General features: G+C 35.4%; 1 protein-coding gene across 2 annotated transcripts in view; it reads right to left on the bottom strand.

The window, feature by feature from the left end:
- RPS6KA3 (ribosomal protein S6 kinase A3) overlaps window positions 1-20,677 on the bottom strand; it is a 65,774-nt gene that overhangs the window by 25,203 nt on the left and 19,894 nt on the right. For both annotated transcript variants that reach the window (XM_035888558.1, XM_035888557.1), the window contains exons 2-9: window positions 16,711-16,827; window positions 14,369-14,450; window positions 10,451-10,531; window positions 9,362-9,441; window positions 6,849-6,955; window positions 4,466-4,503; window positions 3,949-4,091; window positions 796-866 (exon numbers count right to left, since the gene is read on the bottom strand). In XM_035888558.1, the coding sequence (XP_035744451.1) occupies window positions 796-866; window positions 3,949-4,091; window positions 4,466-4,503; window positions 6,849-6,955; window positions 9,362-9,441; window positions 10,451-10,531; window positions 14,369-14,450; window positions 16,711-16,827 (719 nt within the window). The remainder of the gene's footprint in view (window positions 1-795; window positions 867-3,948; window positions 4,092-4,465; window positions 4,504-6,848; window positions 6,956-9,361; window positions 9,442-10,450; window positions 10,532-14,368; window positions 14,451-16,710; window positions 16,828-20,677) is intronic.

Genomic DNA, 20,677 nt, shown 5'->3' with positions numbered 1-20,677 from the left:
TAGTCTTACGAGCTTCCATGAAAAAAACAATGGTATTAGTAAAAAAATGGCTGGAAACAGAAGTGAAACTATGACATGAGGAAACAGAATTGTTTGCACAGCATTAGGCTACAGTCCCCAAAGCAGGACAATTATGTCACAGGTTGCTTTAGTTCAGAGAATATGTGGAGGATCAGCAAGAAATAAAAACAGGCCTTCAATAGCAAACCCAAGAATATTAACTGCATGATGGAATGCAATTTCCACAATATAGCTAATGCAAAACCTATACTAGAAATAGCAAAGGGGATATTGGAGCTTGGGCAAATCACAGGGGAGTACATAAGGGCGGATGCACTTTAGCAAATAGGGGAAGTATCAGGGAAGCAAGTTGCTGGCAGCACCAGTAATATAAAGAAGTGGGGTAAGGAGCTGGTAAGACAGAGAAAGGTAAGGAGAGAAAATACTTTCTCAAAAAAACCAAACAACTAAGACAAAAAACAACAAGGAAAAAAATGCACAGGTTATCAAAAAGGAGAAGAAAGTTAAAAAATGGAAATAAGATGGGAAAGATCATATGGTTGGAGGAGTTATTATTACAGATTAAAGAGCTGCTATGAAATTCTTTGTACCTGGTATGGGGTAGGAATAGAAAGGCAAATTAGATAGGTGGCAAAGGGAATTAGTAGTATGGAATAGGGAGTGAGGATTTACCAGTACCTTTGGAAATGAGGGAAGAGTAGAAATTAGATATTGCAGCCCGGAGGGCATCCCTGTAGAATACCTGATGAGATATATAAATAAGAGTGTACTCACTTGAGAATCATAGTCATGGTTTCTTTTCTGTCTTTCCCTTGGAAAGGTAGAGTACCAGTGAGCATTTCAAACTGTATAGAGTAAAACTTTCATCAATTACATTACCTGGACAAAATCTAATTTTTGACAAAACTACTTAGCATCTTAACCTTCCAAAATTCATGCATGTTAACAACCAAACCTGTGCAAAACAACTTCTCATTGTACAATTTAAATTACCATGAACATCGAGCAGCCTTTGCCACTTTCAAGGCTGCAAAATATTTTCCTATATTGATACCTTGCTTCACATGCTTTTATCTGAACAATTTAGACTATAATGTTCCGTGTTTCTTTTCTGCCTAGAAAGTTCATTCTTGGAAGACTTGATCTATACAACTATATTTTCGTTTTCAAGAGGGTGGGGGGTAGGGAAAAAGATTCCCCTTTCAAAAGTTAGTGATGATTTCTCCTCATGCAGAGATATTTAAAAAGGTCAAAATTTTTAAAATTGGCATGTACATAGCCTTCATTGGAAAGGGGAAAAAGGTTAGTTGATTGACAAAGACATGCATGATGAAAAGCAGTTACTGTATGCATACAGTGGAAATAAAGCCTGAAGGAACATGTAAGAGCTACACAGTACATGCATGCACATTCTACAGTGCTCGGTAGTAGGCAACAGACACCGTTAAAATACTGATTTGTTCTGAAAGTGACTGAGTAAAAATAGGTAAATATAAAGGCACTTCTGTCGGGCTGCAGTGTCCTGCAGGGAAATCAGATCTAAGTGACGCACTGAAGGCAGTCTGGCAGCAGTCATGGCAGCCAATGCTCTGAGGCAGGAATTCTGATTTTTGGTTTAAGAATTGCAAAACAATTTATTCTAATGAAATTTCATGGCATACACTTAAAGCCATCAAAATTAAAATAAGTATAAAGGAATCCCCTGAACAGCTTATGCAAACTTAAGTCATCCTGAACACAAGGTCTGGTATAACCCAAACATTCAGCCTTCTAAGCATTAAAAATGTACATGGTTAACTTGAGTGAAAAACGTGACGCTAGTATTCTTAGATCTACAATAAGAGCATGAAGCTGCACTAACAGCATTCTTTAAAACCTCTTTTTATTAAAATACATTTTTAAATTTCTTACTACCCTATAAAGCATTCAGAGAATAAAAGCTGCCAACTCTTCACTACTGCTACTTTTTACACTAGATATTTTTTACATATATACTTATATTTAAAATTTTAAAATTTAATATAATGCCAATATGAAAAACCCTATTTCAACACTTCTTAAGACAATTGTCAGAAAGATGGGAGAGGCATCAGCGAAAACTATAAAAAAGGCACCTTTTGTTTGTTTATATAGTTTAGAATGATCTTCACAAATTGCACTTGCAAAAAAACTTTTTTAAAGGTAAATTTGTAGTGCTTTGCTTACACTTGCTTGAAATAAAAAGTTTCTTTAGCAAAATCCTATTTGTCACAAGCATACACACTTGTATTAACAACTCAGCATATGTGTTCTTTGTGTGTCCAACATCAATAGGCCAATAGTACTTTAAGAATAATCCAACACTGGCCCTCCTAATTATCTTCTATTTCAGCAGGAGAGTACCTCAACAAATACTTAATGCTTCTGAAAACTTTAAATGAATGTTTTTGGATATCTAGCATCCCTTCAAACAGTCACCGTTTTAAAGGACAAATTGGAATACCCTTCTCAAGGATGGTTTAAACATAGTTAGTGTCTAGCACCAGGAGAAAAGAGGCCAAATGATTTGTTGAGACATCTTTCTAGCCTCTGTTTCTATGTTTTAACTTCTGTTCCATCTAGATACATACCAACAACCACTTGAATTCTCAATCAACACAGATTCTAATTAAGAATGATTTAAGAGTTGGATACATACAGATTGTCTATGAAAATTACCATGCAAACTAGAAATGCAAGCAATAAAAATATGTCTTAAGAGAAAACTGCACTGTATTCCATACACTAATTTAGAGAATTTGCTTTTTAAGGTCACATTTTCGTATTCAAAGTAGAAGCCAAACTGTTTAAAATGCAGCACACTTAGACTGTGAAAGTTACACCAGTCACGTCTAACATCTTTCAGCAATTTTCAATTTTAACACATGCACTTTATAAGCACAAAATTATGCTTTCCAGCTTTATAAAGTAAAGCTGAAGTTTAACTATGTTTGCTTTATCAACAACAAATATTCTGCAACTATACTGTAATTACCTTTTAACTGACTTGTGTTCTTACTGATAAAATGTGCAGTTGTGAGGGGGTGCACGTGTGCTTGTCTGTCTGGAGAGTTTAGTTATCAGGTGCTACTTTTACATAGTCAGTTTTCAGATCACAACAGCATTCTAGACAATTAAAAGGTGATAGGATGACTTATTTCAGACACAAGAGTCCTTCTCATACTACAAAGTGCACACGTTAGTTGTACTGTTACAGTCATGTGTAGCAGAAGCAGTAAGAAACAAAAACATTTCCTTTCAAAAATACAATTATTTAATCTTTATGGCAAAAATGCACACAAAGATTATAAAGATTAAAAGCCATTCAGCATTCCTAAAATACCAAACATGATCTATTTTTCTTTTACAAAGCCATATTTCTTACACACATCATTTCCCCAACCCTGCAACTTCACAGAAGTTAATTCCTTACACCATAAGCAACTAAGCAACTATATCCCATATCAGCTCAGTGTCATTTAGATTATTTTGATGTGATTACCACTAAGTTGTAATTGCACTGCAGACTAATTAGAAAGTTATCACTAATTTTTTTCCACTTGAGAATAAATTAAAATTTAAGATATGGATCTAAGTATCTTCCCTGCCTGGGAAGAGACAGTATTTTTCCTGTAGTACTCCTACTAGTCTCCGTAACACTCAAACTCCAATAGATGCATAATATTTCAATTCAACAATAACAAAAATATGGCGTATTGTTGGTGTTTATATGAAACCTAGTCCATGTTCTTGATCCAAACTCTGGTATTGTAACTAATTTCATGTAATTTAGACTGTTTTGGTATTTAGAATTCATTTAAAGCTCACCTTACAGTTTAATGTTTAATTTGTTTCGCCAAACCTTGCAAACCACAGTTTTGCTATTATTTACATTTACCAGAAACCTACCATTAAAACACCAAAAGACCACCAGTCTGCACTCTGTGTATGGCCTCGTCTGTTAACGACTTCTGGTGCCATATACTCCACTGTTCCACAGAAAGAGTAGGCTTTTTTTTCATGGTCAATTGACTCCTTACTTAAGCCAAAATCTGGAAGAAGAAAGAATAGTTCTAAATGTATTTTTTTTTTTAAATCATTCATGATTAATACTTCCATCATAATGTGATGTTTATATCATTCGTGTATGCACCTAAATACACATATTACAGAGTTCTCCTCCCTGCATTATCCATAACATATGTATATGGATCATGCATATATGCATATCCATAACATCAGATATACTTGTAAAGCTGAAATCTTACTTTATTTCATTTATTACAAACTAATTACACTATTTGCTCCACAGCAAAACTAGCTACCAGTTAAAATTACTTATTTTACCATACTGTTTTACCAAAAAAAAGGAAAATGCAAAGATTTTATTATGAACAGAAAAGTATTGCAATTTCCTTTTATTCACCTGTCAATTTGATATGTCCTTCCTCATCAAGCAGGATGCTAAAAGACAATAAAAAGAATAAAATAAACTAATTAAAATATCTTTTAACTGTTGTTTCAGACAACATACTGACATTTAGGAATAAACAGAACAGCATACACAATGAAAAGCAGAATTGAACATGCATGAAAATGAATCATTAGCAGGAGATACTTTGAAACTACACATTTTCTTTTCTTTCAGTTCTTTCTTTTTAAAGATTATGAAACATTATCAGCGTATCAGTTTTATTTAACTATTTGGTTAAATTCAGCACTGTATGTAGCAACATTTATCTTGAACTTTCGAGTTTTGACCATCTGCAGCATGTGTCATCATCACACTTATTAAAAATAGAGATATAGTTTTATTTCTCTTAAACTGAGCAAGACATGTTAATACAATGTATGTTTGCATATGTATACAAAATGGGTATTCATTTGTAATTACCATTTCAAAGGGTGTTGACCACTTAAAATAACATCAATTAATAAATATTCTCCTGTTGTACCAAAGGACAGGACCCACAGGCCCTATACTTAGAGCAGGCCTTGTGCTTCTGCCTGTTTGTTTCAACTGCAAAAAAGGCCACACTTCTCTGAGATGCCAACTATCCTTAACCACCACTGAACATAATTGCAATTCAAAACACGCAAAATATTCAAGAACCGGACTCTGTAACACCACTGACACAGCAGACTTCGTTCCTCCAGCTTCTCCTGTGGGGAGCTGCGTTTCATCCTGGGGACGAGGCATGACCCAGGCACACACTGCTTGCCCAGTTCCCCTGACCTTCCCTTTTCCTCCTCCCAGTTTCCATGGTGGTAAACAGCCTCAAAGTAAAGATACAGCCTGTGAGAGTTACTACTATCTCATCCATACCTTACAAGTAATTTCAACCTTTGATAGGTTTTTTAATCAGATATACCCAAGGCTTAAAACCAAAGCTTTTCAATAGGTATAGATACATACAATTTAAAAAAAACCCACAAAACCTACATTTGAGGCAGTAGCTATTTAGGCTTCTGACTATTATTATTTTATTCTTTTCCTCTTGGAAGGAAATGTTAGCAAAATACCTGAAGTTCTCTCACTTTGCTTTTTAAAGATCTTTTTCTACTTGGTAAGCTTATTTTCCCCCTCACTTCAGAATTACTTAACAGAACACTCTCAAAGTTTAAACATAATTCACTGCCAGTTCATTTATAATTGCAATCCCATGCCCAAAGTCTCCAATTTCTAATTTGTCAGTCAGGGCTAAACTTTTTTAAATTTGTGTCTTTTTTTTTTCCAGGAGATGCACAAAAGAGCAAACTATCCTGATGGAAGGTCCATGTAACAGCCAGGTTCTGTAGTACTTGTTACTCATTTTTGCTCTTTTCCATTAATACTTTTAACGAGACTGTTATCTCACACAGACTTTTCAGGCTCTCCATATAGCCATAACAGAGAAGTGGGATCACCAAGGACATCAGAACTTCCAAGTTTTTACAGATTTCCTTGCAATGAGGCAGAGTATGCTAACTATCTGATTAAGCACAACAGAGGAGAGGCATGCAATATATTGTCACTTAGATTCCTCTCCGGGTAGAGTGTAACACTACAGCATACATTTATATCTGAAAAGTTCAAATGTTCCAGATGATAGCACTGATATTTCCTTCTTTACGTCTTCTAAAACTAAAAAAATCACTGGAGGAAAGACATAAACAGGAGACAGAATTCAGTCATTTCAATGAAGCACGGATGACTAACATATTGAGACACAACACCACACCAGAATTGTGACTTCAAGCTTATTTTAAGTTTTCAGTGTAATTATGTGGTCGCTATGTTAAATAAAGCCTGTGATTACTCTTTTCATATTTTACTTTAAATTTTAAAACTCTGTTCTGCTCTTACTACAGTGGATCTTAAAAATCAGGGTTGGAAAAGATGTTTGCTGTTAGGCTTTCAAATGTAAAGACACAACATTCTGCTGTAACTTTGTATCATGCATTTGTTCTAAGTTCATGTCTAGTCCAGAAATTCTATGACAATGACAAAAACAAAAGGCCAAGACCACCTCTTCTCCATTGTACACCCTAAACCACCTGGAAGATGAAAGGTAGGAATATTTCAGTATACCCTTTACTTAAAGTAACATGTATTATAGTACTTGGCTTATCACACTGAAACTAGATGCTCATGTTCAAGTGGAAATCAAAACCAACCTTTTCAATTAAAATAGCCCACAAGCTTCCCCCACCTCCCTCCCTGTTCAGTTTATATAGTAGATTATTGAAGTTTAACAGCTGGAAAGAGAAGTGTGTAGGTGCTATACAAATCAAATTAATACACTGCATTTGCCACAGAGGAGTCTTACTTTTCTGGTTTTAGGTCCCGGTATATTATTCCAAGACTGTGTAGATGGTCTAAAGCAAGTGCTAATTCTGCGAGGTAAAACTTAACATCGTCTTCTGTGAACATCACCTGAAAGAGCAAAACAACATACTTTACATGTAAAATCTGTAAAGCTTCCATCAGCACCAACTAAACAATGGTAACAGTGGTTTTGCAGAGTAGTTCTTCATAATACTTGAATTCATTTCTATACAAACCCCTAGAAATTCAAATTTCTTGATTAGACAAAACCTAGGATTTTACCATCCATACTATCTCACAATACATAATTGAAAAAGAACTTCTGAAGCCAATATCACATTATTCTTTTTGCAAAACTGACGTTAATTGCTTCCGATTGTTCAGGAGAACAGACACATTGTAGTGAGACCGAAAAATTTTGGGAAGCATTTAAAGAATGTGACTACCTCTTTATTGGAGGTGACCATTTAATTTCCAGGTAACAAATGGACTAAAGTCCAAATGTCTGAATTTCATCTACAAAGTCAGAGACAAGTAAAGCGTACCCATCTTGTTTTTGAGGAGTTGGTCTCTAAGTACTATGAGAAAGAAGTTACAGTGATAGTAAAATCCCCAAGATGCAGCCTGAGATGTAACTGCAGAAAAGGTAGATCAAAAAGTAAACTAAGGAAATAAGCCTCTCTAAGAGCACAGGTAAGATCTTAGATAGTAATCCCACATTTTCTGTTAGGAAGATAAAGTAATCCCCATTTGCATTCAATGAAATGAACATGTTGTCCCAATAACGTGAACAACTGTTGTGATCCACTGTCAGAAAACATTACAATTAAATTTTTCTGAAAATTTACTGTTGCTACTCTGAGCTTTTTTTTTTTTTTAAAAATTTAAGACTAACATCTTTAGATACAGCATATGGACCTGGAAAAAAGAACGGCAGTGGGGGGCACAGGTGGACATTATTTTAAGCAAGAGTTGAGAATGGAGATTACCATATATTTTCCCTTAGTAGTTTTAAGGGTGAAAGTGATATCAAAGCTTGTACAAAGGCTGTTGCTCATGTTAGTTCTACAAAAGAGCTAATATTTAGTACAGGCACATTCAAGAAGGGAAATCTCTATAAAAAACATTTAAAAGCTCAAATAATGAAAGACCCCATGAGGATGATAATACACCCACACTATGTTCTTTAAAAACACTGCATGGAATTCATCTTTCCTAACCTTAAGCATCTGCAGCGTAGACATCTAGCTCTGAATTAATCATTTTTCCCTTTGTAGTCAATGGGGAAAAAGCAGGAACTTTTAGGCTACAGTTAATCTGATGTATTTTAAAATCACAGGAATCGATATGAGGATGATATTGATTGCAGCCAGCATGGCCCTTTTGCTCCATCAGTTATGAACAATTAGCTTAGATTCAGATACCTGTAACTGATACATATTAAACCTTTTACAGTTTGAGTGGCTCAAAATGAAAAAGTGATGAGCAGGAAAGCAATATACATTCTTTCTTGACAATCAAGAATGAATTATGGATTTTAAGGAAAAACTATGTCAATTTTAGACTCCTAATAACTTTCTACTTATCATTAGCAAAACAAACTAAAAGAAGCAACTTGAAACACATGGCTTCACTGAATTAAGTGTAATAAATTACGTGGTCAGTACAGAAATGATGATATATCTATACACAAAATGCATTACATTCTACTCTCCTCTTAATAACCATATAGCTTTGTAGTAGTAGCGGTGACCCAACTGTCCCAGATACTCTGTAGCAAGGGAAAATGGAAGGCAGCTACAATTACGAGTTCTGGCTGCCAGGTATGCACTGGATGTATTTATATCTCTATCCTATATACATTTGTTGGAAGTTATTGCACATGAGTGATGCAAAAAAAAAAAATAAATCCAATATATATAGTGTTAGCATTTATTTTAGGAGTTACAATCAAATCAATTTGAGGTAATCAACCTTTCCAAAGTCATTATTTCACATACCTACACAGATGTATCAGCAGCATGACAAAGGCAAAGTGTTCATGTTTGGAAAAGTACTAAAATAAGAGGACTATAATTCTTGCCTTTTTAATATTTATAAATATTTTTGTATTCATATGTAAAGCATAAAAAAAATAATCTGAAACTAACTTCTGGATATTAAAACCAGACACAAATCAGTTAATTTGAATACAACTACTTTATACAAATCGATGCTCTGACACTCAACTTTAAACATGGCAGTAACAGTGAAAGAAAATTTTACAAGGTGTAAAACGCAGCACGGAAAGACTGTTTGTCTAAGCATTTTTTCAGAAACAATGTAAATTACAGCATTTTCATTATGTGACTACTTTGTGCAAAAAAAAAAAAACCAAGCAAAAAACCCCTAGCTGGTTAAATATATTCAAAATTTTATTCAATGAAAACTGAATTTAAAAAGTAAACTATCCTAGTATAAGCAATTTATAGTGAAATTTTATCAACAGACTATTTTCAAATTAAAAAAGTTTACCTCTTTGGATAAACGTGTAAACAAGTCTCCTCCCCTGAGAAAATCCAAAATAAGATATAGCTTCCCTTCTGTTTGAAAAGCTGAAAAGATCAATTAAAAAAATTAAACATCATCTAATTTTACCCATAATCAGAAGAATAACATACCCAATAATTCACCCCTATTTTCATTATCAAAATGAATTATTCATCTTTCTCCTTTGTGGAAAAATTTATTTAAATGAATTAAGTAACTCTTGCTCTATCATGGACCAAGTAACTCTCATGCCATGTGAAAGCAAAGCAAGTCACCAATGGAATTTCTAAAAAAATAAACTATGCTGAGGTTAGTCAGCATTTCTTTCCAGACTTTGGAAGTAAAAAGCCTAGATTTAAAAGGGCAAATTAGTAACTAATGCATGTATTCTAAAACCTCTGGAAACTCAGCTTAATAGGGACATCTCGTCTAGTTTGCAAAAGAGTGACAAGTAAAATAATGAAAGCGATATTATTTAAGCCACATCAGAGAGTGATAGAGATCTGAGGTTTGAACTATAGGAAAAACTGGAACCTAAAAGAAAAACAAACTGAAAAAAATTAACAACAGAAACTATTCTCTATCTTTTTTCAGTTCACTTTCTGCATGACATGTTAAAAGTACTGATTTCCTCCCCCCCTCCACATGAACAATTTTTATGGCTGTCCATACCATAAAATTGAAAGGCGTATTGCCACCAATTTTAGTGCAATTGGAAGTAATACCATTGCATATGTTTTCTAGAGAGTAAATAAAGAAATAATTAAAAAAACAAGTGAATGACATATACAAAAGATCAGAGGTTTTGGAAAAGAATGGTTAGACATAAATAGATAACTGCTTTTTAATAAAGCAAAGGGCTACAAGACTCAGTCCTATAAAGATGTAAGACTGCAGGAAGTTAGCCATGTGCTTACTTTGCATGAGAATTACTTCACAGCAAGTCTTCGCACGATCAGGATTTAGATAGCACACTAATTTTCAATGATTCTCTGAACCACAAAGCAAATATTAGGTACTATCTTGACAAGCAACCATTTTTATGATGTAAAAATGAATTTTTCTGCAACTCACCGTAATGTAACTTGACAATGAAAGGATGGTTAACTTCGACTAGGATATCACGTTCCATTTTTGTCCGAACACGATCTCGAACTATGACAGAACATGAGCCAGATTAAAAAACAACAACAACTTATATTGTGAATCAGTATTTCTCCTATGTTTCCTGATGTACTTCACATTGTATCCCGTCGTGTTACAATTGTCTGCAGGTCACTGTACTTTAAACTGAAGAGACTTGAGAGAGAATTTATTTCACAGTGCAGAGTTTTGTGATAAATCTCTAAGCATTTCAATTTGCTTCAATTTCTGCTATTGGCAAAATCTGACACTAGGTAAATAAATTTAACAAAAGCACAAGAGAAAACATAACAATCCTTCAGTCTGCCCTACAGTTAGCTAACCTTTTAAACAGTAGAGCAAAACTGCCACAGCTATGTATAGAAAACATAGCCATTTTCTCTACTGTTGAAATGTAGGGAGAATTATAGTTACAGCAAAACAAACTTATAAATACAATTATACTATCATAAAGATGCTTACATTGGTTTAACTCATTCAAAAAACTTGCACTCTTAAGATATTAAGTACCTTCACAATTTGGAAGGGAATTTTTTTTTTTTTAATTTCCTTTATTATGAACTTACAATAAAAGAAGATCCATTCAGTGTAGTGTGAACTTCAGACAATCTTTTTGATTTTAAAAAGGTTTACTGAGAGTAAAACATGTACATAGAGGATCGTATCAGACATCAGAAGCAGTTACTGCTCAAGCTGCCCACGCTGTCCCACCGTAGTGGCTCAGAACAGGACATGCGTCTGTTCCTGTGCCACTCCAGATTAAACTAACTGAGGACCATGTGCAGATGCCCTGCATATGGGGCTGGCAATCCATGAAGCCAGGCAGGATGGTCATCTGAGCACGGCACCTGCTTCGGCTGTCCTAGGCAACTCCCCTGCTACTCCACTCAGTGCCTGGTTCCCATCCGAAGCTCCAAATCCGCCAGGACACAGAAGAAATTCAGAACTCTTACAGATGAGAGCTAGCAAAGTTTGCTACACTGGTTTACGACGTTGTATTTCTCTCTTTCCCTTATTCTACGTTTTGCTACTGCCCCTTTCCCAAATGTTACAATTTCTCGAAGGAAGCACCCCAAGGCGATGAAGTCCAGTCCAAAGTTTAAGTTGCTGGCATTCCCTGTACAGCTTGTACAGCCAGAGTTCCCAGATATTAAAACATAACAAGGCAGAAAAATAAGTCAAAAAACAAAAGGGTCTTTTAGAAGTTCTGCTTTCTTTCCCCAGAAACGGGCACTTACAATAATACAGGTACTTGTGAAATAAAGTTATATAGATACATTTTCATGAATGAATAAAGCTATCAAGTTTCCATCTCCCTGCATAACAGATTCCTAAAAAGGGAAGCACGTGAAATAAGTGCTCACAAAACACAGAGCAAACATTGCATTTGAATTTTGACCTTTAGATGTAAAGTCATGAAAATGTCACAAGATTGTTGTGCGATTTCACTGTTCCAAGGGTTCATGTGAATTACAAAATTGAAATTCAGAATATTCTTTTTTTAGGCATATTCAGTTGAGAAAAAAAACATCAAAAGAATTTTAAGGGTCTATAGCTATGCAACAGTTACGCAGATAACAAGCCTTATTTCTGAAAAGCTAGAGAGAGTCCAGATTTACAAAATCTCAACCAAAAAACGTATAAGAAACTGAGCTCATTTCAGACATCAGTATTAGCGATTAAAAATCTGACTTTGGTTGACTATAGTTTGCATATGTGTACTGCTGGATGTACTGATTTTTCTTAAGACGTTTGATGTCAGACTCTCTAGCAATGACTTGGCCCTGTTTCTCCCCACCACAGCGGGGCACTGAAAGATGATATCATGTATCAGAGTGTATTGATAAACTAGTTTCTGCACTAAACAAAGTTGTATGCGTATATTCTTGTATTTGCTCTAAATACGAAAAGGTTGGACTGTGTAGTTACATCAAGGTGTTCTGGCTATTATAGTTGCATTCCTATGAAAACTTCTCTCCAAATTTGATTTGTGAATCGTGCACGCTGTTTTCGATTAATAACAGTCCTAAAGGGCATTTTTATCTTTAATTTTAGAACACAAAAATAACTTTACAGAATAGATTTGAAAAAAGAGCTAGGAACCTTAGACAAATCAAGTAATACAGGATAGTATCTAAAATTACAATATTAGATCTCAAAAAGTGTTGCAATTATGGAAAAAAAGAATTAATTTCAGTTAACTTGATATTAAGATTTCAACCGTAACCTTCATTTGCTTGCAACTCCACTTTTCCTAAAACATGAATTGCAACCAAAAAACCCCCACTCAAAGTCATTTGAAAACTCAGATAAAGTGTTGAAAAGTGGGGCATCCTCTTGCTACTGTCGCCTTTCTGCTCAAGCCTTTTGCATCCTTGAATTCTTAGTGCCCACGAGCCTCCTTTTCCAACCAAAAGTCAAGCTTCCGATTTCAGTATTTATCAGCCTCTGCCACCTGTAGGCAAAACTAGGTCCACAGCTTGGACTGTAATTTTTACACAAAAGATTAAACCACAATCAAAAGGTGATGGAGAGAAGCCCTCAAATGTCTTAGAAAAGCAACTGCTGAATGACCTTTGACTCCCGTTCTGAGCTATTAACAGGCTGGAGAATGAAAGGCTGCTGAGGATATTGAAGTGCCTTAAATGAGTGGAAATCAATTTAAGAAAAATAGGAAGTAAATAATGAGAATAGCATGTGCCACAAAACACAGAGGAATCAAAATATAGGAAACTGTTCAAAACCACTTACACCCGCTGTAATAGTTTTAAATGAGAGTGGTATATAATGAGATTTGTGAGATAGATATTCAGCACTAGACCTTAAGCAGAAAAATTTCAGGTTCAACATTTTAGCAGTTCACAATTCAATGCGAGTTTTTGTTCCCTCCACCATTCTATGAATATTTTCAGTGGAAACCGTATGTTAAAATTGCAAATCAATATAATAATCAATAACACAGGTGAAGTACTACAAGTTGTTGGAACTATCCCAAAATTATCATTGCCATTTCAGCGCAGTCATGAGTAGTTAGAAGAACTACAAATAGACAGAAGCATTAAACAATGTCATAAAGCAACAAATACATATTCTGGCTAGGGGATTAGTGTGAAAGATACTTTCATTTTAATCTAGAGTAAAAAATTGATTATTACTTTTTTCTTATGGAATTTTGCAGGACAGAATTGAGACTGTTCAGGTTTGAACTTATTTTGTTACAGATATGATTCAAGACCAAAACCACCCAAGAAACAAAACATTTTAAAACTCATTTTTGCTCAAGTAACTTAGATAATTAACTTAAGATTTTATCAAATATATTCTACATCCAGGACAAGTGCTCAAATTTTTGGAAAAAGGTACTGCATACTTCTGTTTTAAAGACAGGCTTAAACTCCTCTGCTTAGAGCTTTTAGAATAAAACAGCCGATATAATGCACTTTTAAATATCATGACCTAAATATAAACCGAGCAAAAGGCATTAACTGTATCCTTGGTGATACACAGCAAATGAAAAAAGGAAGGATATTAAGTTTCAAATAACAGCTCAGGAGCAAGGCAGGTGGCAGATGTAACACAACTACTCCATTAAATCACCATCACCTAACAAACTTCACATGGAAAGGAACCTACTTTCTCCTGTAACTATCAATATAGTACTCTTTACTTAATTCTTCTGGGTTTACAATATAAGGCAGTGTATTCTGCTATTTGTTGTTTGATAGAAGAAACTTCTAAAATACAACCTGTAGAACAGCATGTGTGTAAAGATTAAGTTTTGGTATAAAGTCTCTGATTTTTCCTTTTTTTTTTTTTTTTCCTTTTCTTTTCTCTCTAAACAATGCTTACCTTTCAAGGTGGCCTTTTTCAATACCTTCATTGCATAAAGCTGTCTAGCATCTGATCCTGAGATTTTTTTGACAAGAAAGACCTGCATTGAAAATTAAAAAGAATTCTTAAAAGAAAATAAAGCCAAGTCAGGTCAATATACTTTGCTATGAAAATCAAGTAGTCCGTATTATTTCAACATTATTATTATTATTCCTCCCAACAGTTTTATTAGCTTCTTCAACAGTTTTAGATTCTGCAAAGCCAAACAAAAGTTTTATTGCAGTTTTTCTTACTATTCCTTCATTTCATAATCTGAAAGGTTCATTCAAAACAAGCAGCCTGCCAAATTAATTTCGATTTAACTTAATTGATTTCAGTGAATAAAAGAAAGTATGAATTTGGATTCTCAGAAGCTGAGACAAATCTGAAACACAAAATTCAGCTTTTTAATATTTATCTCTAAATAGTTTTGTCTTATTAAAATTCACAAGATGGCACAGCAAAAGTGCTAATAAACTAATTGTCAGATATGAAAATAAATGTGTGTACAAAAGTTGATCCAGAAAACTTTATGAATCAATGTATAACAAAATAATTTAAAAAACCCTATAAAATTATAAGAACCAACCTCTTGTGTCACAAACCCGTATTTTTTATGACATGCTTCAGTTGAGTTTCGCACATACCAATAAAGTACAACCAGCCTCAATTAAAGTGTGTTTCATTTCCTTCTTTAGTGTAATGGGATTTCTTGAGTGGGATTGTTTTAAATACCCTTAATACAAAATGAATTCCACTAGAGCCAAATTTTGGATTTAGAAATGAAGAATAAAAAAAAAATTTGACCTGTCACAGGTTTTCTGGTTATTTATGAAGTGTAGAGATATGCTGTGGTATATGGGAATGTTAAACGTGTTATGTGCAATTAGTTTTATGTCTGGTTTTGTACCCAATTCCCACGTATGTTAACATCGCTGTGCATTATCTAGAGATCACCAGAACATTATCAAGAGACCTGGTAAAGCATGCAAATTAGTCTTTTTAAACTGAATGGGAAATAGTGACATCTTACGAAATTATTAGAAAAAAGGGATTATGGGTTTTGGACTATTAATCTTTTTTGCATAAAGGTTAAAACAACTGAGTACAAGATAGGCATTTTTGCAATACTTCGAGTCAGCTAGACAGTTAATTATTTTTATGGTTTCAAAATTTGCCCCCCCAGCAGTTATAGCATTGAATTTAGTAATATCAATAAAAGAGATTGTTGAAATTATCATTTATTAGCTTACATTTCCTTGCCCCTGAATGATTTACTTCTCCCGATTTGAAGATTTCCAAATAAAAACTTGGTTATGATTTTGGATGAAATCAAACAACATAGGAAACCCCATCTTTGGAACCAGGTTTCTCAGTGAATTGTTATTAGTTTGAGTACAAAAATCTTATAGTTTCTAAACATCTAGATTTCCCAGCTTAACTGGAACTGCTACTCCAGTAATGTGACTAACAGTAACTTCCTACAATGAAGAGAGAAATGGACCGATTATTCTCATTTTCCCCCATATCAAAGATGGATTTGGCATTACATGCTAGAGCTTAACATCACATTCAGAACCACAGTTAAGGCTGAAAATGGATGTAAAGGCTCTGTTGTCTTACACTGCGCTCTGTTTCAACGATCTGGCTTGCAACATGAAGTTAACATTTTGCTTCCAAGTTTAATTTAGACAACTAAAAGCATGAATCATGTACACCTAGTGAGATCTCAGTGTGGACAGTACTTACTAAATGCCAGAAACATGAGTCTTTAACAGAGCTTGAAATAAATATCAAGGTACATTGTGCCTTAACCAAATTATGACAGGTAATGCCTAGCATAAACACGACTAGGGTATATTGTGTTTACTCCAGTAACCATTATTGCCTAAAATTTGTTGTTCACAGCTACCATCTACTACAAAAAATAATTTCTGTCTATAGCTTCTGTACTGATGATAACCTACCATTAGCAAGTTAGCAACTGAGAATACTTATCAAAAACCCCTTTCAACCCCTGCCACCTCAAACAAAGAAGAGCAGTTATAGAAAAATGACATTCCATTTTAAGAGTGAATACCTGGTTATTTCATATCAAGCAAATTTTTCTATGGACCTTTGAGATCTACACATCATACAAACTAGAAAAAAAAATCTGCTTTAAAAAGATCTGCCACAAATATGGTTAGCACTAATTTAGAAAGCAGTTTTCTCTTGCAGCATTGCCTTAATGCAAGGTTGTGGCTGTTCTAAATATTTCACTCCTAATATTCAGTGCTATATTCTTGAATAATTAGTTCCACAAGAGTTCAGTTACCAACCTTTCCAAAGGATCCTTGTCCTAGTACTTTCAGAAGTTCAAACTGTGAAGGGTCTGCTTTCTCATGTCCTTCCTTTACATGGTGAGTTATTGCAATTTCTTTGATATTTCCTTCTTCCTGACAAGGCAAAAGAGTGGAATAAGTTTATGTAGTGCTGCATCTTCGTAAAAAGTTTGTAAATTCAAAATACGTTGAAAAATACCAGTGCCACTGAATCCAACGAACTACGTGCTCTGAAATGTAGATAAAAACCGCTGAGCAACAGTATGTGCATAATTAAGACACAAAAAATAAATTACTATCTGTTATAAAAGGCAGTATTAGTTCAGTAATTATGTGGCTTGAACTTCTAGGGATGCATCAGAATGTAGACAATAACAGAGTTTACAATAACAAGTCAGGGATTCCCAAGCTTTTGTGCTTATGCCTATATCGTTTGGTTCATAATCTGTGTTCCAGATTCATGTTAATGAAAATCAATCTTCTTAAGAATTTAGTCCTCTTAAAGCACATCTAGAGTGCATTAAATGGACCAGATCTCTTAGGAAACCCCTCCTTTTTAACACCTGAATGAGGACCACTATGCTGCAGCGATGCTAATGCTCACCTTTACAAGACAGTGCAAGACTCAAGACTTTTCCCTGCACAGCAGCACACCCTCCACCCCCACTTGAGCAGCAATAAACTCTCCACCTGCCACTGAGAAAATTCTGGTGAGGAAGAGAATCTCACAGCCTCTCTTCTCAAGGGCAGATTATTCTATAAAAGCTGCCGGTCTTCAGCATCCCCCCTTCTGTGAGAAACTAGTCACCAGAAAGCTCTAAAGGGCAGTGGATCTTCTAGTCTTCTTGTGCTCTGCACTTAATTTAGTATCTTCTGCATAGAATTTGAAAGTCCCCTGAAAAGTAACCCTCCTTGTCACACACGGAGAGAATTACAGAACTTAACAGCAACTGTTCAAAAAGTAAGTAAAAAACCTGCATTCTTATCAAAGTCATCTGAAGAACAGCCTAGGCATTACACACAATCCAACCTTAGCAGCACTGACTGTAAGTTAACTGATGTAAAACAAATACACTAACTACAGTTTCAACCTCTTGTGCATTCTCTTCCTATTCCTTCTGTGGGCTACAGTGAATAAAATAAACCTGAAAATACTTTTCCTCTATTTAACGACGAAGTCTCAGATCTATTTCACAAATTCATGGACTGGTTGAGGTTGGAAGGCACCTCTGGAAGTCAACTGCCACTCCCCCTGCTCAAGCAGGGCCACCTAGAGCTGGTTGCCCAGAACCATGTCCAGGCAGCTTTTGAGCATCTCCAAGGATGGAGACTCCATAACCTCCCTGGGCAACCTGTGCCAGGGCTCAGTCACCTTCACAGCAATAAAGTGTTGCCTGATGTTCAGAGGGAACCTCCTGTGTTTCCATTTGTTGCCCACTGCCTCTGGTCCTGCCCCTGGGCACTGCTGAAAAGAGCCTGGCTCCGTCCTCTGTGCACCTTCCCTTCAGGTTTGTCAAACATGATTTTACCTTTGTGAATCCATGCTGACTAACCCCAGTTACCTTTTTGTCCTTCACGTACATGGAAATGGTTTCCAGGACTAGTTGTTTTATCACCTTCCCAGGGATAAAGGTGTGGCTGACCATCCTGTAGTTCCCTGTGTCCTCCTTGTCCTTTTTGAAGACAGGAGTGACATTTGCTTTCCTTCAGTCCTCAAGCACCTCTCCCAGTCACCACGATCATTCGAAGATAAGAGTGGCCTCGCAATGACATCTGCCAGGTCCCTCAGCACTCATGTGGGCATCCTATCAAGGCCCACGGATTTACATACGTCCAGTTTGCTTAAATACTCTCTAACCTGACCCTTTTGCACCAAGGGTATGTTCTCGTTGCTCCAGACTTTCCCCTTATCTATATGCACCAAAATGAGGCAACGTTCTAGAACTGTGCTTCTGCAGCAATAATTTGTGGATTTTTCAAGTATTAAGCAAAATTTATGTGCATGAATTATTGCCAAAAGTATTCTTTTGTACCTGGTCATTTCAGTTCCATGTATAAGTGTACAGCAACTGTCCATACATGTCTCTGTGCTCAAACACATGCTTCTCCTAGATCACTATTTCTCTTTCAAAAGATTCTTTTCCCAGGAGATTCCAAACAAAGTTGGAAACAAACTGCATGTAACAAATCCTGAGCATGTATGTGTGAGAGAGTGTGTACATATTAAAAAAATTCCAATGCACACTTTGGAATAACGCACAGAACATCCTGACAACTTTTAAAATCAGAAAGTAAAAAAAAAAGGTATTTTAATGTAAAGAACTTGGATTTATCTTGGGTGTTCTAAAATTAAGATGACAAATAAGGATAGGTGCCAGTTTTCACGGTAAGACAGCCAAAACTTCACAGTGTGTGCATGTATGCATGCTGCGTACCACTCCTAATAAATATAAACTCCTTTTTCTTTTCGAGAGAAAATGCTTACATTGTTGACTCAAGTTCAAATCTTTACAGAGTTTGAAAGAAATGTTGATCCCTTCTACTTGTTAAAGGAGTTATTTGCTGGTGGACATTTGTTTTTTCATCTTTTAAGTTAGTAGATGATCAACTGGATTACACACTACTTAAACCACCCACTGCAATCTTAAAGAGAATCCCAGGGGAGGAACAGCACAGTAGAACAGGTTGCCAAGTACACATTACTTTGGATACTTTACTCCACTTCTGTTTAACTGTTTTATCTATTAGCTCCCTGGCAATCTTGGGAAAGTAAAAAACATGTGCAACAGAACTTCCTCAAATCTTTCTGTTATCTACCCAAATTCAGGGACACAAAGTGATCAGGTGGACACATTGCTTTAAAAGCATTACAAAATGTAACAAAAACAAGAAATGAAGACAAGATATGAACTTGTTCTCTATACACAAACAAAAATGATCTTTAATGCAATGCAATTATTATGCAACCAACTTCCCAGTGGTTATTTTTGGGCACCCTCTAAAAAAAAAAAACCAAACTCAACCCACCACTTCACATTCCTGATACTAAGAGAATATTCCAAGTTTTCAGTTTCTCAGGGTTCAAATACTCTTCAGTCCTTATAAGGCAGACCCAATACAACTCTGTTTTAAACGAAATGGAACTCAGGTCATATCCTACCTCAGTAGCTTGTCCATACCCTATGTTTGGGAGCAAGATTTATGATGAATAGTTACCCACAAATTTGCAGTTTCCTTTTCTGACATAATTGCTGAATGTTTGTTATTTTAACCTAAAGAGTATTTTGCAAATGCAGTTAAAAATACAAAAGCTAAGCCTTTTATAGAAAAGTAAATTATATGCAGAAGTAATCAACCCTCACTGTACCCACTATCTACCTGAATTAAAATACAAGCCTTTCACACTGTAAAGAGAGATCTCTTTCTCAGCCAACTGCACTAATTACATTAGTTGATAGATGCCATCTTACAGTAAGCTGGAAGAGAAGCCAGCTGTTCAAGCCTGTTACTGAATTTGTCTTAAGCTCTGCCTGTGATCATTCCTTGATATTTGGAAAAAGCATTTTATCCCAGTCCCATGTGATAAATTCAAATTAAATGAGATGATGTATAGGGTGCTGAAAGACACTGTTCCTCCTTTCTTCCATTCCTACTACATTCACACCACTACAGACACTCACTCACCAGTGACCTGGCTGTTGCAATGGTGGGATCTTCTCTCCAGTTATAACTGCACCCTACTGCCTGTATTTTATTTCTGTTATTTATAAGCTAGGAAAGCTCCCTTTTCTCAAGCCTTACACTGCAGCGATGTCTAAATAGAAGTCCCAAGACAAAAATTTCTTTTTCTAGCCACACAGCTCGCTCTCTTATGGCCTTCTTCACACTAGAAAGTAAAACTGCCACAGAAAGCCACATTAAAAAAAAAAAAAAAAAAAAAACAGTGTGAGTCAACTTAAAGGGG

Source organism: Egretta garzetta, unplaced genomic scaffold, assembly GCF_000687185.1.
Source record: "Egretta garzetta isolate BGI_Z169 unplaced genomic scaffold, ASM68718v1 scaffold111, whole genome shotgun sequence".
NCBI lineage: Eukaryota > Metazoa > Chordata > Aves > Pelecaniformes > Ardeidae > Egretta > Egretta garzetta.
Note: the sequence above shows the minus strand (reverse complement) of the source record. Positions and strands in the feature narration are given on the sequence as shown.